This window comes from Portunus trituberculatus, chromosome 14 (assembly GCF_017591435.1).
Source record: "Portunus trituberculatus isolate SZX2019 chromosome 14, ASM1759143v1, whole genome shotgun sequence".
NCBI lineage: Eukaryota > Metazoa > Arthropoda > Malacostraca > Decapoda > Portunidae > Portunus > Portunus trituberculatus.
In genome coordinates this window covers 4,703,598-4,727,980 of record NC_059268.1, presented here as the reverse complement: position 1 = coordinate 4,727,980, position 24,383 = coordinate 4,703,598, and the positions used below count along the sequence as shown (strand labels likewise).

At 40.4% G+C, this 24,383-nt stretch overlaps 1 protein-coding gene across 6 annotated transcripts in view; it reads left to right on the top strand.

Moving 5' to 3' along the window:
- Window positions 1-24,383, top strand: part of LOC123503534 (DNA repair endonuclease XPF-like) — a 432,975-nt gene that overhangs the window by 82,018 nt on the left and 326,574 nt on the right. For 5 of the 6 annotated variants that reach the window (XM_045253376.1, XM_045253377.1, XM_045253374.1 and 2 more), the window contains exons 6-7: window positions 1,828-1,980; window positions 2,805-2,894. In XM_045253376.1, coding sequence (XP_045109311.1) covers window positions 1,828-1,980; window positions 2,805-2,894 — 243 coding nt within the window. Of the gene's footprint in view, window positions 1-916; window positions 1,051-1,827; window positions 1,981-2,804; window positions 2,895-24,383 lie in introns of those variants that run through there. The other variant, XM_045253379.1, reaches the window with a different exon arrangement.

The window sequence follows — 24,383 nt, the reverse complement described above, 5'->3', positions numbered from 1 at the left end:
TTGCTGTTGATGTGTGTCTGCAGTCACCTGCTGAAACACAGCAGGTGACTGCCCACCACTGGGTTCACACCCATTAAGTCAACAACTGACCAGATCCTAGTGCTTCGCGTACTGGTGGAGCACCGACATGAGTTTTAACAAGGGATGCTTACAGCCTGTGTTGATTTAAAGAAGGCATTTGATTCAGTGCATTGAGAGACTTTGAGTGCTGTGAGGTGTGGAAGGGGCATGTCCAGCTTCTTTCCAGTAAATACGGGAGTAAGGTAGGGATGCATGTTTGCTCCATCACTTTTCAGCATTTGCATGGACTGGGTACTACACAGAGTTGTAGACCAAAGTCATTGTGAAGCATCTGTTGGTAATACTGAGATTACAGATCTTGTTTTTGCCGATAATGCAGTAATCTTTGCTGAGTCACTAGAGGTTCTGGTAATGGCTCTAGAGGCATTGCACGAGGAGGTGAAGCCCTTGGGACTCCAGGTTTCCTGGCCCAAGACCAAGGTTCAGGTGTTTGGAAGCTTACTGGATGAAACAGTACAGTCTGCCCATGCGTGTGGTGAAGACATTGAAATCTCAGGAAACTTTACATGGCTTGGTAGTTTAGTGTGTAACGACAGTGGGTCGAGCCAGGAAGTTGTACAGTAGATTGGCCTGGCCCATGGCATTATGGACTCGCTCAACACAAGTATTTGGCGTTGTCGATGCATGTGCAGACAGATGAAGATTCAGATCTTTAAGTTTCTGGTGATCCCTGTCTTACTCTATGGTTGTGAGACACGGACGCTAAACACCAATCAGAAGAGGCAAATTGATGTCTTTGGTACTAGATGCTTTCGCAGAATCATGGGGCATGTGGCATGCTACCCAGAAGCTGATCCTGCATATCAGGTTGTCTCCAAAAGGGATAACCCAGCATGGAGGAGGCCAAGGGAACATCCGCAGAACTCGTGGCTGTGGCAAGCCGATGCCTCCTGCTGGGAGTTACTTGGTATGGGAAGGGAGCCTGCATGGAGACTCGCGAGGCATGACCACCTGGAGTAGCGCCATAGGGTAGGTGAGGCAACGCATCCCCTAGCATAGGCCCTCCATGATTGATTGATTGATTGACTGATTGATCACTTCACACAAAAGTGGGATTGATATACCATGACACCCCACAACTCAGTCACACATCACAACATCCCCCTAAACTGACAACCCTACTCAATGACACCCAGCCTGGTGCATCTACTCCCAAGACAACCTGGGTTTACCCAAGGAGGGGCAAATTTACCTCAACAATGAGTGAAACCCCTACCCTAACCCCTAACTCAGACCATATACTCAGCACTAAGGATTTCCTCCCCACATTTCTTCCTCTCTGGTGAAAACAAACCTTTTGTTAGTTTATTTCTGCCATTTCACTAGGGTTTTTTTACATTTCCACATTAACACATCTTAAGAATGCACAGATATTTTTAAAGCATGATACCTTGTGAGAGGGCAGATTTTGGCCTGGGTAGCTAACCAGAATGTAAATGTGGTTGGTATGGAAGGCAGCTGGGTAATGGCAGACCAGTGTTCAGGCTCCTTAAATCTCAAGAACGAAAGAAGCTGCCATGTAGTGGCGATACACTAAAGTCATGTGCTCAAGATCAATATCAAATCCGAGGGGAGTTCAATACGCTTCATTTAGCATTATCTATTGTTTTGATCATTATTGTAGCTTCATTCTTTTGAATAAGCTAGTGCAAAACTATTGAAGAATAAAGAAGTAATTTCTTTCACCTCTTACCTCTATTACTGATAGTGTATTTACCTTTATAGTATCTGTGTACTGTTTTCCAGACTGGGTTTGTGAAAGCACTAAGCAGCAGCCCTCTGTCCTTCACAGCAGGATTCTGCCATGTGGAAAGAATTATGCGTAATCTCTTTGTCAAAAAGCTCTACTTGTGGCCACGATTTCATGTTGATGTAAATACCTGTTTGGAGAAGTTTCATGTAAGTATAATTCATAAGTATTCTCCTATTGATAATATTTCTATGATGGAAGTACTCATTGCTTGTTTTGAAAATTACCATGCATGCTTATCAGAAAAGACTTTGTTTTGGAATGTTGATTTGATGATTTTCAAAAGATTTCCTAAAATCATTATGTCCTTAAACTAAAGCCTTGTCTCAACTGGAAAGTTTTATTTATATTGTGAGGAAAGGCAAATCTTTATTATAAAATGTTTTTCATTTATAACACAGCATTTCAGTTACTTTTAAATATTCAAGGAATTAATGCATAACATTTTTATTTAAGAAATTATTATTTTTTTCCACTTGCATGTATTTTTATATTGGTGAACCCATTTTGATTCTGGCATTTCCCTTAAAACATTTTGACCATTTCCATCTTTGTCAAAGAAAGCTAAATGTAGGGAGGGTTACTTGTTTTGATCAAGAATTCTATGATGAATGGTGAATGTTATTTGTAACCGTCAAAAGATCACTTGATCCCTTTTTCCTCATTCATGTGTGCATGCACACACTTTGTAAAGGATTCTGCCCTTTGTCATACAGCAGAACAAGTGATAATATTTTTTAATGATGTCAGTATTCCGCTCCATGAGTGGCTAGGTGATTTAGCTAATCAGAACTCATATGTTGAAAATGTGTGTTGTTAGATGAAAGATTGTTCAAATTGCAACAAAAATGTAATATATCATTTTACCAAAGAACTTCAAAAACTATGGGTCTTGATTTGAAGCTTGATTTTTGTTTCAGAAAGTAAGGATTGACAATACATCTATTAACTGTCCATGTATATTTCTTTATAGCCTGAAGTTGTGGAACTCCATCTTTCAATGACTCCTGCAATGAAAGAAATTCAAATGTCTCTGCTTGACCTTATCACAGCCACTGTACAGGTGAGATCATTAAGTATAATAATTTCTCCTTTTTCTTTATGTATGACTTTCATCCTGCTTAACACATAATGCACTACGCATGACTGAGCGAGTAATGGTTCACTGTGTAGAAATGCATCACACAATCAGTGATCATCAAAGGGTAAAAAGCAGGAAGTTTGAAGATGTTGACAGAATCATTATGGGTGTTACTTTCATGAATGACAGTTGTTATGACCAAAGTTCAGTCACCCACTCAGTTGCCAGTTCCCCTACAGATCCAAAAGGAGGGTAAGCCAAAAGACAGAGGTAAATCTCTTGAAACCTCCCTCTCAAATTAAGTTAAATCATAGGAAATTGGAAATAAGACATAGGTAGGGAGTTCCATAGTTTACCAGAAAAAAGGTATAGATGATTGAGAGTACTGGTTCCTCACTGGTTGCGCTGTCCAACAGCATGATGTCATGCATGACTTACACTGCACTAGTACCAAGGCTCAAAACACAGTAGACGCTTCCAGGGTTCAGATGTGTGGCTACCTGATGGAGTTGGTGTTTATGTTGTGTGTCTGTATAGTGTCATTCTGAGGTTGCTCTTTCTACACTGTGGCCACTTAATGGGGCATGGAGGTTGTAGCAGTTTTGTGTGTGTTTTTCTGCTCAATGAGACATGCGCAGAAGTGTGATAGTGCAGTGTGCTTGCCACATTGCTGATTTTGATCTTGCTGCGGCAGGTGACATGGTCGCTTCAGAGACAGTGGATTCCCAAGTTAATATGGGGTCATTTACTAGTTCATAAGGATTTTGTTTGCTTCTGAACTTGCAGTCCACCACATAGGTTTATTGACTATGACTAGGAAGAGCTTTTTATGCTAATGATACTAATGGCCTTATGTTACAGAGGTTTTGGCCAAGAACATCAGGGCATATTTACACATGATTCCTGATGATAGATGAGCCAGACTAAAGAATTACTGGTTTCAGCTGCTCTCTCAGCCCACAAAGTCACAGGTTGAAGAGCAAGTTAGCTCAGACTTCTTCATTAGAAGGGGCACTCATTTCTGTTAATCAGATTTGTGAACTCCTATGCCAATTCAAACATCCTGCCATGATGTTAGTCTATATATATAATATCAGTGATGACCTTTGCATGTTATTGCCAGTTTTAATTACTTGACTCTGATGAGGAATGATCTCATTACTGATAACCTTAGACTTACGTCTCTCTAAAAAAGTGTTAAGGAAAAGAACATGGCAGGTGACATATTGTTTGAGATTAACATTTTTGTCATGATTCAACAGTTTATGCAGAAGTTCATTAATCCAGAGAGGTTTAAGGTGAAGCAGATCCTTATATTTTTTTAGCAAGAGTTCAAATTATGAGATGTGTATAATGCACAGCAACAACTGTTAACAGTCGTCGTCTTGCTCATTCCTCAGTAGTAAAGTTTCACTTGATATTTGTTCCACATAGGTTTACCTTGGTTAATAACCCAGAGATTTTTTAAGGGAATAAGTTTAAGTGTTGCTTTGAATTCTTGGTGAATATCCAGTAATCCTTAGTACATAACATTGTTGAGATTAAGGATTTGTTTTCCTTTTATGTTATTTCCTCACAAACCTCATGTTCCTCCTCCCTTACATTCTTCTGTCACAAGCAGACAAGCAGTTCATGCAGTATATTGTTGAGAGAGCTTCAGATGTTTCTTCAGGTTTCTTGTCTTATATTTTTATCAAAGTTAAGAAAGATGGTATTGCAAGGATTATACTTAATTTTTAAAACTTTTCATTGGGTATGTGGAATAACATTATTTTGAGATGGAAACTTGTAAAGATATCTTACCATTGATTACAGAGAATTGCTTTTTTGCATTCTTGAAAAATGCTTATCTTGCTGTCCTGGTTTATAAGCCAGCATGTCATTCATGGTTAAGATTTATGTGGAATGGACTCTCATGGCAGTTTACTTGCTTATCTTAGGGTTTTCCTTTTTTCCTCGGCTCTTTACTTAATTATTAAAAGTTCCTTTTCCCATTTTCGGCCTTTAGGTATCCTTACTACTATTTACATTGATGATTGTCTTGTGGTGGCAAATTCAAAAGAGAAACTTCATGCTGATGTAAAATATGTTGCCTCGACCTTGAATCAGTTGCATTTCACAATTAACATAAGAAGTCAGATCTCCAGCCCAGTTATGAAATAGAATTCTTAGGTTTTATTTTGAATTCGTAATATGACTGTTATACTCACACAGGGTATGACCACTAAGATTTAGCAGTTGGGTTTACAATTATTGCAAATGGAGATGTGAAGCGAAGATCTGGCAGTTTTTATTGATAATGTAGTTGCTGCATGAGACTAAATTGGTCACTGTTGAAATACAAATATTTAGAAGTTCTGAGGAATGAGGCTCTTAAACAAAATTGTGGTGCCGTTGACACCTTATTATGCCTAGATCAGAGAGCAAAGCGTCTTATATGCTGGTGGACAACTAATATTCATTCTTGTGTAAAATGAAAATGCACATCAGTCCCAGACTTATTTATTTCTACAGATGCTTCATTATCTGGTTATGGGGCTTGTACGTATGAACTCATTACTGCTGGCCACTGGGCTGAACATGAAAAGGACCATATTAATATTCTGGAATTGAAAGGTGTTACTTTTGGACTTAAGGCTCTATTGCATACTGTCCAACATAAGCATATTACTAGAATTAATTTCAGATAATACCACAGTTCTTGTGAGATTTGATTATTAGGGTACCATTAAACAACATTTGTTAAACATAGCTGAAGAAAATATTTTGACTTGGCTAGTGTGCAGGATATAGACTAATCTGCTAAATCCATCCAAGATTCTATGAATTTTACAGTTGATTTAGCATCTCATGAGAGTGATTTCAATAAAGAATGGAGATTAATGCCCACAGTTTTAGGGATATTTGCAGAATAAATAGAGAACCCTCTATGTTTTTTTTTTTTTTTTTTTGCTACTCATCAAAGCTCTCAGTTACATCTTTTCTATTCTTGGGAACCAGATCGTGAGGTATTGGGCACAGATGCTTTTTCATTCTGTTGGAGTGATGATTCACTCCTTTATGCTTTCTCTCCCTTTAAAGTCATAAAAGACATCATTTGAAAAATAAGGGAAGACAAGGTATCAGAATTAGTGATTCTGCCAGTTTTAGGCTCAACCTTGGTTTGTAGAGGCTCTTCACCTGCTGAAAGCTGCACCTCAACTTCTTCAAAAATGTTTCTATCTGCCTCAGGATCCCAAACGGAAGCACCTAGTCAGGAATTTGGGGTTTGCAGTATGGCCTCTGTTGGAATTTTTTTTTACCAGGGCAGGAATTTTGGAATGGATTAGAGATTTTCTGTGTAAGTAAGGCCTAGGATAAGGAAACCCTTATGGCATATGGGAGGCATATCAAAGTATGGAATTCATCCTATTTTTGCCCCTTTACATAAGTGCTGGATCATTTACTCTCTTTATTCCACAAGGGTAACAACATAGATGGTTCTGGTTACAGTTACAGCAACCTCAATGCAGCTATCTCTGCAGTAGTTAAGATGAATGGTACCCCACCAGGCCAGCACAAGATTGTGTGCTTGTTTATGAGGTCAGTGCTTAAACAATAAATAAAGATTTAAAAAAAAAAAAAAAAAAAAGCCTAGGGATGGATTTATATGGGAACCTGATTTGCTACTAAAGACTTTTGATGGTTAGGGAAGCAATACTAAATTACTTCTTTCAACTTTAACCAAAAAAGGGACAGGTTAACTCATGCTTTTGTCTGGGCAAAGGCTTCAAACCATTGCCTATTTGGACATCAAGAATATGTTGCTTACCCATAATGAGATCATTTTTAGAATTGGTGATCCACTTAAAACTTCTGATGCCCCACATCATTTGTAGGAAATAAGTTTTGGTGCTCTTCCTTTGAATGTTAATCATTGTATTATTGATGCCATAAGGACATATTTACAGTTGACAAAGAAGCTGAGAATAAGACTAGATCAAAGTAAACTTGTTAACAAGCAGGATACCTTTTGGGCTTGCACCACAGGCCACAATTACTAGATGGGTCAAGGATGTAGTGAGAGTGTCTGACATAAGTGAGGCGTAGTTTAATGCCTTTTCAGTTTGGTCTGCATCCACTTCTACGGCATTTAGAACAGGAATGGTGTGGGTAAGATTTGAAAAAGCATTTGGTTGGACACGTGAATTTACATTTGCTAAACATAACAACAAAACCATATTACCTGTGGGTTCTTTTGGACAAAACACTCTGAAATATTGGGCTGAGAGTATGTAATGATCTGCTTTTTATCTCTGGTTGTTTATTGTTCCTGGCAAAGACAGTATGTATGCACATTTGGTGTTTCAACTTTTTTTTTTTTTTAATGCTGGGGATGAGGCTATCAACAGCCATGCATGGTGTCACGCTGTTGGACAGTGCAGCTGATGAGGAATTATGAGATCACTGTAACTTACCATGGTAAGCGTGTGATGATCGAGGTTCCTCTTAGGCTGTGTTGTCCAACTATGCGTGGTCTTGCATGCCCTCCCATCCCATTTCACTTTATGTCCCTTTGTTTTTGGCGAACTGTTTGTTACATATCTCATGCTAGTATATTGTCATTTCACGCATATCTGTACAGTAAGTCCTCGTTATACGGTACATATGTTCCTGAAAACCTTACTGCATTTTGAAATTACCGTATACCGAACCCATTATAACATGTATTAATAGAGAATGCATTCCAGCACGTCAAAAGTCACCCTACAGAAATGAAAATATATGAAAATAGTCATATAAAAAGAAAATGTAAAGTACTGCGCAAAAGAAATAAACAGAAAATGTTTTTATTTACCTTTCACTCGCCATGTATTATATCAGATGATGTCCCTCCCAAGGCTAAGGGACAGTAGGGACTTCAGTGCTTACTCATTTTCTGCTGAGTGGGCAGACGAGGATAAGACGTCGTGGTCTGCACTGTTGGAAGTAGATGTGGAAGGGACAGCTGTAGCAGGGTCGGCACATTTCACTGGTTTGAAGAAAGAGGATATGGAGGAATGATCAGCTGTAGAACCATTGGCAGCGAATGTGGAAGGGCCAGCAGAGTCGGCAGGTGTGAGAGGGACGGCATGTCTGACTGGCTTGAAGAATAAGTATATGGAGGACCGTTTGTTTTTTCTTGTTTTTTCATCATAGATTTCTTGATGGATCTTGAAACTTTTCTCTACGTCATGAGCCACTTTGCTACTCCTGACAGCATTTGGGTCACGTTCCTTCAGGATTTCCAGAGCTTTTTTGATACCACTGAGACATTCTCTAAGAGTTTTGATGTTCGGGCCACACACAGGTTCTTCTTCCTCTTCTCCCTCTTTTTTTTTTTGCCTCCTGTGATGCCTTGTTTAGCTCTACAAGTTCATCATTTGAGAGAGATTCAGCATGGCTCTCAAAAGATCTTGAACATCATCATCTTCAACTTCATCGAAGCCAGCCCTATGGCACAGATTTACTATGTCATTTCTGATCGCACTGATTTCGTCTTCAGTGAAGCCTGGGAAGTCATGCGTGCATTCTGGCCATGCTTTATTCCACGTCAAGTTCATGGTAGACGTTTTCACTTCGTCCCAAGATGACTTGATGTTATCTAAGGCGTGCTTGATGTTATACGACTTCCACCATTTTCTGATAGTGGGCTTGCCCGGCCCATCTGTGCCCTTTATCAGTTGGTGCATGATTCGCCTCTGGTAGTAGGCTTTAAATGTTTGCCATGATTATTATGAATATATTTGTGCTTACAATAGACCCTTTAATATTTCATTTATTCATCTAGTTAGTAATGCATGTAAGTAATGTGTAATGCAGTTAAAAAAAGGGGGGGAGGGAAAGAAAGAACAGGCTCCAAGGGTGATCAGGTTAAAGTCAGTACTGTGAGTGGTGGGGAGATGTGGTGTGGATGACGTCATCACCCCTGCTCCCTCTCGCTGGGCCCTCTCAGATGACATGAGCGGATACTGTATCTGTGAATTTTTTTTACCGTATATGAAATCGAGGGTAGTAATTTCCAAATACCATAGCTGTGAATTTATTGGATAAAAAAGTATTGTATAACGAGGACTTACTATATATAGTTTCATTGTCATTTGTTCTTGCCACCTCTGTGTTAACCTAAATTCAGTGTTATGCTTTGTGAATGGTTGTTTTTGTGGTGATGTGCTTCCCCACATCACCTCATTACCAACTCTGGATGAAATCTGAGCCTTGGTACCAGTGCACTGTAAGTCATGCATGACCAAGTATAGATGGACAGCACAGCCTAAGAAGAATCCCGATCATCGCACACTTATGTGAAGGAAAAGTTCCACAAGAGTGGAAGAGAGCCAATGTAATACCAATATTTAAAGGAGGAAAGGCAACTGAACCACTAAACTACAGACCAGTGTCACTTACAATTGTCGTAGGGAAGTTGTGTGAAAAAATTATCAAAGAAATGTGGGTTAAATTTCTAGAAGAGGAGCAAGCCATATCGAACAGACAATTTGGATTTAGGACAGGGTGGTCATGTGTATCAAATTTAATAAGCTTCTACTCCAGAGTTATTGCATGACGACTTGAAAACAGAGATGAATGGGTAGACACAGTATACCTGGACATTAAAAAGGCATTTGATAAAGTCCCTCACAGAAGACTTCTTTGGAAACTAGATATCATAGGAGGACTGCGTGGAACCTTGCTCGAATGGACAAGAGATTATTTGAAGGATAGAGAAATGAGAACTGTGATCAGAGATACATACTCATCTTGGAGTAAATTAACTAGCGGAGTGCCACAAGGGTCAGTGTTAGCCCCCATTATGTTTCAAGTTTATGTAAACGACACTCACATTGGGATAAACAGCTATATGAATTTATTCGCTGATGATGTAAAGTTACTAAAAGTTAACAAAACCAGAGAGGACTGTCTACTGTTACAGGAAGATTTAAACAAAATCTATGAATGGAGCAAGAAGTGGAAATTGGAGTTTAATGCCAAGAAATGTCACATAATGGAACTAGGAAATAGTAAGAGAAGACCAGTATGGAACTATTTGATGGAACAAGAGCAAATAACGAAGACAGAAGAGGAAAAAGATCTTGGCGTGATCATACAAGAATATCTGAGCCCTGATAAACACATAAACAAGATATTTGGACTATCATATAAGATGTTGACTAATATAACAGTGGCATTTCATTACATGGATAAAGATATGATGAAAAAAATCATCACTAGCATGATACGCCCAAGGCTGGAATATGCAGCAGTGGTATGGTTTCTGAGCTCTAAAAAAGATCTAAGAAAACTAGAAAGGATACAGAAGATTGCTACAAAGATGGTGCCGGAATTAAAGGACCTCACATATGAAGAATGACTGAAGGAAATGGGACTGCCAACCTTACAGGATAGAAGAGAACGTGGGGATCTAATAACAATGTATAAGATAGTAATGATATTGAAAAAATAGACAAAGAAGATCTGGTGCTGTTGGTGGAAGATGGAAGGACAAGAGGACATGAAAAGAAGATCATGATGTTGCTGTGTGTGAAGGATGTTGGAAAATACAGTTTTCCACACAGAACGGTGGAAAAATGGAATGCATTGGATAAGGAAATTGTCGCAGCACATGGTGTGCATAACTTTAAAGAAAAACTAGATAAATTGAGATATGGAGACAACATTATGAGCCCCGCTTGAACCCCGTACAATACAACTAGGTAAATACTTACCAGGGTAAGTTACAATGATCTCATAATTAACTCTTGCATTAGAGAGTTGGACAGAATAGGGGTGAGAGGAAGAAGAGAGCTTTGTGCAGGGAGGCTGCAGGAGGAGGAGAGGCATACGGTTAGTAAAATCAGAAGAACAGTTAGCATGGAAATAATGGTAGGGAGAAGATAGCAAGAGATGCAACATTCTAGCAGTGAGAAAGAGGCTGAAGACAGTTGGTCAGAGGAGGGAAATGAGGTGATGAAAAGCTTTTGACTCCACCCTTTCTTGTTTTAAGGAGGGGAAATGAGGTGATGAAAAGCTTTTGACTCCATCCTTTCTTTTTTTTTTTTTTTTGTGCAAGAGGGAAAGCTGGCCAAGGACAACAGAAATAATAAAAAATGGTCCACTTGATTGCCAGTTCCCTTAGAGATAAGTACAGTTAGCCAAGAATTTGGGATAAATACCGTGAAACCTCCCTGTTAAAAGAAGTCAAGATGTAGGAAGATGGAAATACAGAAGCAGGCAGGGAGTTCCAGAACCTAACACAACGACAACAGCTGGAGAGGGTTCAGAGGAGGGCGTTCAGGGTCATCCTTGGGCCTGCCTACAGGTCCTACGAGGACGCCCTGACCTGCCTGAGTCTGCCGAGGCTGGCCACAAGACACCAGGAAGCCTTGGAAAAAATTGTGGAAGGACTGCTGGGTCATCCACGTCTCCGCCACCTGCTACCCCCCGACGTGCCTCCCCCTGCTCGCGCCACCCGACACCAGAATCGCGTGACACCCTTAAGAGCACCGCGCACTGATCGGTACCGACTTAGCGCGGTGCCCACTATTGTGCGAGCCTTAAATAAATAAGTGAATTCTAGGTTAAGTTATATCCATAGTTAGGTTAAGCATTTTTAGTTCATTGTGTTAATGTCCCCCTGTACATTTTCAGTGTAATTTTTTACATTGCCAAACTAATAAACCGTATATTATTATTATTATTATTATTATTATTATTATTAGAGTTTACCAAAGATTGGTATGAATGATTGAGAATACTGGTTAACTCTTTCTTTAGAGAGTTGGACAGAATAGGGATGAAGGAAGAAGAGAGCTTTGTGCAGCAAGGCTGCAGGAGGAGGGGAGGCATGCAGTTAGCAAGATCAAAAGAGCAGTTAGCATGAAAATACCAATAAAAGACAGCAAGAGATGAAATATTCCAGCAATGAGAAATAGGCTGGAGACAGTCAGTCAGAGGAGGGGAGTTGATGAGATGAAAAGTTTTTGATTCCATTCTATCTAATAAAACTGTTTGAGTAGAACTTCCCCAAACATGTGAAGAGTACTCCATACAAGGATGGATAAGGCCCTTGTACAGAGTTAGCTGTTGGAGGGGTGAGAAAAACTGGCATAGATGCCTCAGAATGCCTAACTTCATAGCTGCTTTTTTTTTTTTTTTTTTTTTTTAGTTAATAAACTTTTGTTGTTATTTCATATATTTTCATACATTGATAAAGTATGCATGTGTATGTTATTGAAAAGGCAAAAAAAATTTGTCTTATATCCATCTACCTACCTCCGCCACCGACGCTTATCATGGAGGGGGGAGAAAATGTAAACAAACCTCATGCTGTCTCTCTCTCTCTCTCTCTCTCTCTCTCTCTCTCTCTCTCTCTCTCTCTCTCTCTCTCTCTCTCTCTCTCTCTCTCTCTCTCTCTCTCTCTCTCTCTCTCTCTCTCTCTCTCTCTCTCTCTCTCTCTCTTTCTCTTTCTCTTTCTCTTTCTCTTTCTTTTTTTTCCCCCTGCCCTATTTAAAACTTAATTTATTCTATGAATAATTTTTGTCATCAATGAGCTCTTCTGTGATTATTAGAGCAGCCAGTCTTCTGTGGGTGGCTATATTTGTACACTAGCTGATCAACAGTCCCAGAGAGGGTTGGGAATGCAGTAACGTCCCATGGAATGGATCCCCCAAGATAAATATACTTTATAAGAGTAGTTTATCTATTTATATTATCTTTTGTTATGTTTTATTATGTATCTCTGCAATAATAATTATTTATAAGTACCTTCTTACCTGAAAACACATGAAAAAAATAGGGGTTTGTTTGATAAATTGCAATATGCAAGATTACTGTGGAAGTTAGAGGAGAAGGATTGCTTAAAAGGAAGCACATTGAGATGGATGGAAACTTATTTGAGAGGGAGAGAAATAAGGACGTTAGTTAAAGATATGAAGTCCAAGTGGAGAGCAGTGGAGTGCCACAGGGGTCAGTATTAGCACCAATACTTTTCCTCATATATGTAACGACATGCCAGAAGAAGTGAACAGCTACATAAATCTGTTTCCGGATGATACAAAACTGTGCAGAGTTATAAAGCAAAAAGAGGATTGTGAAATACTGCAAGAAGACCTAAATAAGATCTGGGAATGGAGTAAAAAGTGGGAAATGGAATTCAACGTGGACAAAAGCCATGTCATGGAAATGGAAAAGAGTGAAAGACGACCCGTGGGAATCTATAAGATGGGAGATGGAGTAGAACTGGAGAAAGTAAAGAAGGAAAAGGACTTAGGAGTGACAATGGAAGAAAACAATCAACTGGTAAGCTATATTGATAGAATTTTCAGGGAGACATATAATTTGTTAAGGAATATTGGATTAGCATTTCACTACATGGACAAAGAAATGATGAAGAAATTGATAAGTACTATAATAAGACCCAGATTGAAGTATGCAAGAGTAGCGTGGACCCCTGTTACGTTCACCGGTTAAACTGGTAAGATTGGCATCGGAGAGCCGGTGAACAATAACAATAAAAAAAAACACTGCAGGTTCAACTGGTGAGGAAATGCAAAAGGGGGTCACTTTAAAAAGCTATTTTAATAACCCATAATGAAATTGACACACATATAACAAGAAACATGAAACACAGATATATAACATGAAACACAGGAAAATGACATACACATATACATATAACACAGTAATAAATACAACAATAAAGAACCCAACTTAATACCTAACAATAATCCTAATCCTATATAGAGGCAATGTGGAAAACACGGACGAGGGAAGTGATACTTATGTGGTGTCGCAGTGGTGAAATGCTGGGTGATGGTTGATCCCACAGTAGACCCAAGAGGCGTTGTGTTCACTGGTTGAGGCTTGGATCTCAACTTCCAATCCAGAAAACCAAGAGCTGGCTCAACACTTTCGGTTGAGTCGAAAGGGCCGCGTGAATCAACTTCGGGACAGTAGCGGGGCTTCATGAAACGGTGACGTGGAAGGTTCACGAGACGGTGACGTGGAAGGGAGGCGGAGAGGTGGCGAACGAGGTAACAAGCGGAGGAGGTGATGGTAGTAATGCATGTTACGGGCGGGCGTAACATTTCCTCCCCTAAGACCTCCATAATGGGCTCATGAAGGAGGTGAGACGGAGATCTTGATAAGGCGTCGGCGATGATGTTGTCCACCTACCACCAGACACAGCACCTCGCAAAGGAAGAACCTGCAGAAGCTTGAAGCGCACATCGGAGGAGACGATGACGAGGAGGCGATACACGAGCCAGACAGCGGTGACGGTGGTGAGAGAGACCAGCCAGAACCAGATGAAAATGTAGATCTTCTCGTTGATGATGTTAACCGCCAGCACACACATGGTGTCGTGGGTCTCGATGGTTCCCGAAGGGCCGAACTTCCTGAAGGTGCACTTGGTGACTCTGAGGAAGATGCGTGTCATGGGATCGATGCGCTTCTCGGGGTCCATGTCAGGGAAGTTGATGACCTCCGTGCCGTAGGTGAAGAAGGTGCCGCCCAGGAACAGGTCGGTGAAGTAGATGTTGCCCTCCAAGTCCTGAGTTATGTAATTTATAGCCCTCTGGAAGGTGGCGGGAGCATTAGACAAGCAAAAGGGCATCACTGTGTATTGGTATAGTCCGAAGGGGGTGATGAAGGCGGATATTATTTGGGCCTCGTCCGAGAGGGGAATCTGGTAGTAACCTTTAAGCAAGTCTATAGTGGTTACAAATTTGGCTACTCCTATACTATCTATAAGGTCCTCTATCAAGGGCAATGGGTAAGAGTCTGGCACCGTCACTTTATTTAATTTCCGGTAGTCGGTGCAAAATCGACTACTACCATCTGGCTTAGATGTTAACAGGCAGGAGAAGCCCAGGAGATATACTAGGTTCTGCAAGGTGATGACAGAGCAGATAGTCTACCTCTTTTTCATCAAGTCTCTTTTAATGGGTGAAATGCGATAGGCTGGTTGTCTTATAGGCTTGATGTCATTAGATGTTAATGTTATGTCATGTTGGATAGTATTACAAACTCCTGGAAGGTCACCTGTGATTTCAGAAAAGTCTAGCAATAACTTTTAAGATCAGACTGTTGTGAAGGTGTTAAGGAAAGAAACACCTCATCAAGGTTGGACATGATTTGGCTGTTTGAGGGCGTCCTTTAGGTGACGAGAAGAGGAATTCGATGTCGGACTCTTCCTCGGGGGGCACAGGACCAGACTCCTTCCCTACCAGACATACAGGTACAGTGCGAGACAAGTCGTCCTCTGGTTCTCTGGAGTGGTAAGGTTTCATTAGATTAATATGAACAAGTTGGGAATCCTTACGACGGTCAGGAGTGTGGACCACATAATTTAATGGACTTAGTTTTTGAGCCACAACATAAGGTCCCATGAACTTACTGTGAAGAGCATTGCCTGGAGTGGGAGAAAAAGTAAAACCTTGTCTCCTGGTTTGAAACTTCTCATGACAGATTTGGGAAGAGAATTCTGTTGCATTTTAGTTTGAGATTTGAGGAAGTTTGATTTAGCAAAAGATCTGACTTCACTGATTTTATTCTTAAGGTTACTGATGTAGTCAGACACACTGGGGCTTGAAGGAGTATTTTGAGTAAACCATTGATCCTTTAATATTTTGAGAGGCCCCTGATCTGTCTACCATAGAGTAATTCAAAAGGAGTAACCTAAAGAATCTTGAGGAGATTCTCTTAAAGCGAAGAGAAGGAAAGAAATACTTTCATCCCAGTCTCCTTGATGCTCCAAGCAATACTTCTTCATCATGGATTTTAATGTTTGGTGAAACCGCTCCAGACAGCCTTGGGATTGGGGTGGTAAGCCGAGGAGGTAACATGGTCGATGTTTAGCTCATTCACTATCTGTTGGAAAAAATGGCTAGTGAAATTGCTACCCTTGTCAGACTGAATTTGTTTTGGAATTCCTACCGAGGTGAAAAAATGTATTAGATGTTTTACAATGGTCTTTGATGTGATGTTCTTAAGAGGGAATGCTTCAGGGTACCTGGTAGTGGGATCCATGAGGGTTAACAAATACTGATTCCCTCGTTTGGTTTTGGGTAAGGGCCCTACGCAGTCTAGAATGATCTTTTCGAAGGGCTCCGTCTGAACTGGAATAGGCGTCAGAGGAGCTGGCACAAGGCGTTCGTTAGGCTTACCCACAATTTGACTTATGTGACATGTTTTACATAGTGTGACACATCCTTTTCATTCCTGGCCAAAAAAATGTTGAAGAGCCTTCTTGTAGGTTTTTTGGATGCCTAGATGACCTGACAATCCATCATGAGCTAGTTCTATAATGGCTGGTCTTACAGACAAGGGGATGACAACTTGATGTGTTTCTGACCAGGTGTCTAGTTGTTTCAGTTCAGGAGGTCTGTAGGCACGTATCAGGACTCCTTCCTGATAATAAAAACAAGGCAATTTAGACATATCCTTTGTCTCACTGTACAAGATGTACAAGATGTACTCCCGGTACTGGCAGTTCACCAGGTTTAATGGCTACCTCAACCTCTCCTGAAATGAACGGGCACTGTAAACTAATATTAGCCAAGGGATAGGAGAGCTGTGATTCGAGACCTGTAAGGATCACCTTCTCCCCAGTGAAAGCCTGTTTGATGTTAGGGATGACATCTTCCCTTAAGATGGATTGGGCAGCACCTGTATCACGCAGAACCTTGATATTTATTGCCTTGTCTTTACCATCAGTCAGGGACACTTTACCTTGATACATGTACGAGTCTTAAAGTTCTAGAGGAGAGTTGACAGTGTTAGCTAGGGCCACTGGTTTCTTGTTCTCAAATGTGTTAGGTTTAGGGGACACAAAAGAAAATTGACGTTGAGAACCTTTGCAATTTGGGTGTCTACATTTCTGGATCGTGTGACCTGGCTTCTTACAGTATGTACACCATGCATTTGCATTTGGCGAGAATCCGGTTGGCTTACCACCCGCGCCGCCTCCAAAACCTTCCCCAAAGGAGGACCTAACATTAGACAGTGAACCACGACCTCTACTACCCAGGGATCCCATCAACAAAGCAAACGCATCAGCCACTTTAGCGGCAGACATAAGATCACTCTCTCCCCCGTTCTTCCACATGCCTCAGAATATTAAATGGTAACTTGTTCTTCCATTCTTCCAGGACCATTAGATTGAGCAACTCCGAAAAGGTGGTAATGTTAAGGGCGGCTAACCATTTCTTAAATTGTCTTAGTTTCTCACTAGTGAATTCAACATAGGTGTGAGACTCTGGTTTCACATACTTTCGAAACTGCTGTCTGTATCCATCAGAAGTGATAGAGTAGGCGTCTAGAATGTTACCTTTGATCTCTTCATATTCTACCTCATCACTAAGGCCGTTGTATACCCTATAAGCTTTTCCTACTAGCTTAGGGACAAGGAGAGACACCCACTGATCCTTGGGCCATTTATTCCTATTAGCAATGCTCTCAAAAGCGCGAAATGACCCGTCAACATCAGATTCATCAAAAGGGGGAACTAGCGGAGCAGCTGTAGCAGGATTAAAGCTTGCTAACTGTTTCTTTATATCTATTTCTTCCCCTCTAAACTTAGCGTCATTTCGTAGGGCTAACTCCTGAATTTCTAACTCTTTCTCCTGCCTTCTAAGTTGTAACTGAAATTCTCTCTTCCTTTTCTGCCTGTAGTTGCATTTGTTTTTCCTGTAGTTGCATTTGTCTTTCTTGTTCTCTCTCTTCTTTTTTTTCCCATAATTCTCTCTCTTTATCTTTATCTTCTTTTTCTGCCTGTAATTGCATTTGTTTTTCATGCATCCGGTATTCTAGTTTAAGCTTCTCAATTTCCCATTGACTTATCCTACTCTTATACTGTTCTTCCTGGGGACTGTGTATTATAGTCCTCGTAGAGGCTGACATGGGAGTTAACTCTTCTATGGCATTTCCTAGCAACTGACCTTCTTGCACTAGATGTTCAACAACTACATTCTTAATGACCTCTTTAGTCATCTGAGACGTGATGGGAACATCAAAATGTTTAGCGATGGTCTTCCATTGGTCCTTCTTTATATTAGCATATTTAAGTTGTTCCAGAGAAGGGTCGGCACAAAATCTTCAACGTTAAACTGAGCGGAAGCCATATTAAATAGATGTTAAACCACAACAAAAAAAAAATGATAAGCGAATTACTTAAGTGAGGAACTTGGCAGAGTGATAATAAAGGCAACCTTGAAATTACCTAGATTATACTTAAGTAAACACTTATGAGTACAATCACTAATGAGGGTAAACTAGAGTTACGGCATTAAGAGGGATCCGGATTACTCTAGTTACGAGACTTGAGAGTGAGGAGCGAATTGTACTGAGACTTGTTATTGATAAGGAGGCGGATTAGTCTGAGAGACTAGTTAAAATGGCCGATTCTAACTAGTGAGAAAAATGATCCGAAGTGAGGGGATTGAGGGTTCGCATGAACATATGATGATCCCAACACTTGGATAACACTTATTACACACCTGCCTATGTGCAAAAATAGAGATAAGTGCTATCGGTGAACACGCCTTTCTACCTGGTTTCCTGCTCTACCACTGCTATGCGATACCAATGAAAGTCACGAAGCACGTTTAACCCAAAAGGAGCCACTTGATCGCACAAAGGTAAATTTAAACCACACGCAGAGTAAGTCACAGAAAAAAACACATCAGAGTCACAACACCACAGAAACACAAGCAATCACAGAAAAAAAGTCACTGGAAAAATGGAACACTGAACATGGGTTATAATGGTCCTGTCACGGTCGCCAATTGTTACGTTCACCGGTTAAACTGGTAAGATTGGCATCGGAGAGCCGGTGAACAATAACAATAAAAAAACACTGCAGGTTCAACTGGTGAGGAAATGCAAAAGGGGGTCACTTTAAAAAGCTATTTTAATAACCCATAATGAAATTGACACATATATAACAAGAAACATGAAACACAGATATATAACATGAAACACAGGAAAATGACATACACATATACATATAACACAGTAATAAATACAACAATAAAGAACCCAACTTAATACCTAACAATAATCCTAATCCTATATAGAGGCAATGTGGAAAACACGGACGAGGGGAAGTGATACTTATGCGGTGTCGCAGTGGTGAAATGCTGGGTGATGGTTGATCCCACGGTAGACCCAAGAGGCGTTGTGTTCACTGGTTGAGGCTTGGATCTCAACTTCCAATCCAGAAAACCAAGAGCTGGCTCAACACTTTCGGTTGAGTCGAAAGGGCCGCGTGAATCAACTTCGGGACAGTAGCGGGGCTTCATGAAACGGTGACGTGGAAGGTTCACGAGACGGTGACGTGGAAGGGGAGGCGGAGAGGTGGCAAACGAGGTAACAAGCGGAGGAGGTGATGGTAGTAATGCATGTTACGGGCGGGCCGTAACACCCCTCATAAAAAGAAACACACAAGGAAGTTGGAGAGACTACAAAAAATGGCGACAAAATGGTTCCAGAATTTGAAGGGATGACATACGAGGAGAGACTAAAGGCTATGGATCTACCAACCCTGGAACAGAGAAGGGAGAGAGGGGATCTAATACAAGTTTATAAATTGATCAACGGAATGGACCAAGTGGATAATGAGAAACTGATCCTGAGAGAAGAGTATGACATTCAAAGTACAAGATCACATTGTAAAAAGATGAGAAAGGGAAGATGTCTGAGAGATGTTAAAAAATATAGTTTCCCACAAAGATGTGTTAAGACGTGGAACAGTGTTAGTAAAGAAGTGGTGTCTGCAACGAGTGTGCACAGTTTTAAAGACAAATTGGATAAGTGTAGATATGGAGCCGGGCCACACGAGCATAAAGCCCAGGCCCTGTAAAACTACAACTAGGTAAATACAGTACTATAGTTTATTTCTTTAGAATATTTTATTGATACAAAAGCTAGAAACAGTAACGTTTTGTAATGAAATGATCATAGTTGACTGCTCAGTGCTGTTACCTAGTGACGAGCATTTCATTTGAACAGCTGATTAGGTGCGAAATTTTAAATAACATTTTTATGTTTATGAATATTTTTAGATTTTTTCAAATATTATGTTTTTGGCTGTTGTATTAACCCTTAAACTGCGGCGATCGCTTATATAATCAAGCCTCTCGAGTACTGTGTGCGATCGCTTATGTAATCATGAATTTTTGCGGGGAATGTTTTGAATTTTCGTGGCGCGTTTCCCTTCAGACACCTGGCAACTCCTCTTGACTCGTAGGATAGAATCCAGCCTTGAGTATCATAGAAAACGTAGAAAATTTTATAAGGGAGACCAAATTATGCTATAGTTTATTACTTCTATCTCAATCAAGACATTATTGTTATTATATCAGCTTTTTACGGCATAGGGGCAACAATCCTAGTAGCATTTTGAGCTGTGGTATTGTACAGAGGACTTGTGTCATGCAGGACACACAGAAACACACTTACACACACACACACACACACACACACACACACACACACACACACACACAGATGTGTGAGAGGGTGGTGAAGACTAGATGGACAGACTTCTTGGAGAAAAATGACATACTTTGTGAGTGTCAATTTGGTTTTAGGAAAGGGCGTTCATGCACGACAAACCTGATATGTTACTATTCGAGGGTGATAGATGTAATACAGGAAAGAGATGGTTGGGCTGATGGAATATATCTGGATTTAAAAAAGGCCTTTGATAAGGTACCACACCAGAGACTGATCTGGAAACTTGAAATGGTAGGAGGAGTGCATGGCAGTTTACTAAAATGGATGGAAGACTTTTGGTAGGAAGAGAAATGAGAACAATAATTAAGGACAGACCATCAGAATGGGGATTGGTGGAGAGTGGAGTTCCACAGGGATCAGTGTTGGCACCAGTAATGTTCGCAGTCTACATAAATGACATGGTGGATGGGGTGTCCAGTTATGTGAGCCTATTTGCAGACGATGCAAAATTGTTACGAAAAGTGAGATGTGACAAAGATTGCGAACTACTCCAGGAAGACTTGGACAGAATATGGAAATGGAGCTGTACATGGCAAATGGAGTTCAACACGACAAAATGCAAGAAAATAGAGTTTGGCAAGAGTGAAAGAAGAATCAGGAGTATGTACAAGATAGGAAATGAAGACATAAAAACCAGTCATGAAGAAAAAGACCTTGGGGTGACAATTACCAATGACCTATCGCCAGAGAGACATATAAACAAAATAATTGGAGAAGTATTGAACTTATTGAGGAACATAAGAGTGGCGTTCGTATATCTAGATGAAGAAATGATGAAGAAAATAATTACTGCAATGATAAGACCGAGGCTTGAATATGCAACAATACAGTGGGCTCGAACTTAAAGAAACACATAAGGAAACTAGAGAAAGTACAGAGGGCTGCAACGAAAATGGTGCCTGACTTAAGAGATTTGACTTATGAAGACAGACTGAAAAGAATGCAACTTCCAACCCTGGAAAACAGAAGAAAGGGAGACCTGATAGCAATATACAGAGTGATGATTGGCATGGAAAAATGGATAGGGAAGATCTGTGTATGTGGAATGGAAGAATGTCGAGAGGGCATGGGAAAAAACTAAAATGGCCACTTATAGGAGAGATGTGAAAAATATAGCTTCCCTCATAGAAGGGTGGAAGCATGGAATAGTTTAGACGTGGAAGTGGTCAACGCAAGGAATATTCATGATTTTAAGAAAAAGCTGGACATTAATAGATATGGAGACGGGACAACACGAGCATAGCTCTTTTCCCGTATGTTACAATTAGGTAAATACAATTAGGTAAATACACACACACACACACACACACACACACGGCCTGGTAGCTCAGTGGTTAGAGCGCTGGCTTCACAAGCCAGAGGACCGGGGTTCGATTCCCCGGCAGGGTGGAGATATTTGGGTGTGTCTCCTTTCACGTGTAGCCCTTGTTCACCTAGCAGTGAGTAGGTACGGGATGTAAATCGAGGAGTTGTGACCCTGTTGTTCCGGTGTGTGGTGTGTGCCTGGTCTCAGGCCTATCCGAAGATCGGAAATAATGAGCTCTGAACTCGTTCCGTAGGGTAACGTCTGGCTGTCTCGTCAGAGACTGCAGCAGATCAAACAGTGAATCACAGTGAATCACACACACACACACACACACACACACACACACAGACCAAACAGGGATTACAGGCTGGGTGATGAGAAAATTAAAGACTTAGGAGTAACCGTGCAAAACACCTTGTCACCGAAGAAACACATTAATAAGATTTTTTGGAAAACACATAACATGCTTCAAAATATTGGCCTTGCATTCCACTACCTAGATGAAGGAATGATGAAGAAGATATTATGCATCTTAATAAGACCCCAGTTAGAATATGCAGCTTGCGTCTGGTCACCGTATATGAAGAAAAATGTGAAGAAGGTGGAAAGGGTACAGAGGCTGGCAACAAGGATGGTACCAGGACTCAGGGAGTTAGACTATGAGGAAAGACTGAGGAAGCTGGGGCTGACCACATTAGAAGAGAGAAGAACAAGAGGAGACATGATAACTATGTATAAGTTGGTGAACAAGATTGACATATTGGACAGAGAATTGATAAAGGTGACCACAAGTAATTTTCTCCTAGGACATGGAAAAAAACTATTAAAAGACATCTGTCTAAATGACGTGAGAAAGTACAGTTTCCCGCATCGTAGTATTGATAAGTGGAATAAACTGAGCAGTGATGATGTTGATGCAGTGTGTGCCAATCAGATAAAAGAGAGATATGACAGGAGTGGACAAGAAGACAGGACACAGAGAGCTTAGCTCGGGCCCTGTAATACACAAATAGGTAAATAGGTAAATACACACACACACACACACACACACACACACACGACAGACCATCAGAATGGGGCTTGGTGGAGAGTGGAGTTCCACAGGGATCAGTGTTGGCACCAGTAATGTTCGCGGTCTACATAAATGACATGGTGGATGGGGTGTCCAGTTATGTGAGCCTATTTGCAGACGATGCAAAATTGTTAAGAAAAGTGAGATGTGACAAAGATTGCGAACTACTCCAGGAAGACTTGGACAGAATATGGAAATGGAGCTGTACATGGCAAATGGAGTTCAACACGACAAAATGCAAGAAAATAGAGTTTGGCAAGAGTGAAAGAAGAATCAGGAGTATGTACAAGATAGGAAATGAAGACATAAAACCAGTCATGAAGAAAAAGACCTTGGGGTGACAATTACCAATGACCTATCAGAGAGACATATAAACAAAATAATTGGAGAAGTATTGAACTTATTGAGGAACATAAGAGTGGCGTTCAGTATATTTAGATGAAGAAATGATGAAGAAAATAATTACTGCAATGATAAGACCGAGGCTTGAATATGCAACAATACAGTGGGCTCGAACTTAAAGAAACACATAAGGAAACTAGAGAAAGTACAGAGGGCTGCAACAAAAATGGTGCCTGACTTAAGAGATTTGACTTATGAAGACAGACTGAAAAGAATGCAACTTGACCCTGGAAAACAGAAGAGAAAGGGAGACCTGATAGCAATATACAGAGTGATGATTGGCATGGAAAAATGGATAGGGAAGATCTGTGTATGTGGAATGAAAGAATGTCGAGAGGGCATGGGAAAAACTAAAATGGCCACTTATAGGAGAGATGTGAAAAATATAGCTTCCCTCATAGAAGGGTGGAAGCATGGAATAGTTTAGACGTGGAAGTGGTCAACGCAAGGAATATTCATGATTTTAAGAAAAAGCTGGACATTAATAGATATGGAGACGGGACAACACGAGCATAGCTCTTTTCCCGTATGTTACAATTAGGTAAATACAATTAGGTAAATACACACACATGGACAAAGAAATGATGAAGAAATTGATAAATACTATAATAAGACCCAGATTGGAATATGCAGGAGTAGTGTGGACCCCTCATAAAAAGAAACACATAAGAAAATTGGAAAGGCTACAAAAAATGGCTACAAGAATGGTCCCAGAACTTGAAGGGATGACATATGAGGAGAGACTAAAGGCTATGGATCTACCAACCTTGGAACAAAGAAGGGAGAGAGGAGACCTGATACAAGTCTATAAATTGATCAACGGAATGGACCAAGTGGATAATGAGAAACTAATCCTGAGAGAAGAATATGACAGAAGCACAAGATCGCATAGTAAAAAGCTGAGAAAGGAAGATGTCTGAGAGATATAAAAATATAGTTTCAGAGATGTATTGACGTGGAACAGTTTAGATGAAGAAGTAGTGTCTGCAAGAGTGTGCACACTTTTAAAGTAAGATTGGATAAGTGTAGATATGGAGACAAGAGCATAAAGAGGTGTAAAACTACAACTAGGTAAATACAACTAGGTAAATACACACACACACACACACACACAATGTAACCAAGCTTGAAATAAAAGAGTTAATGAAGGAACTGGATG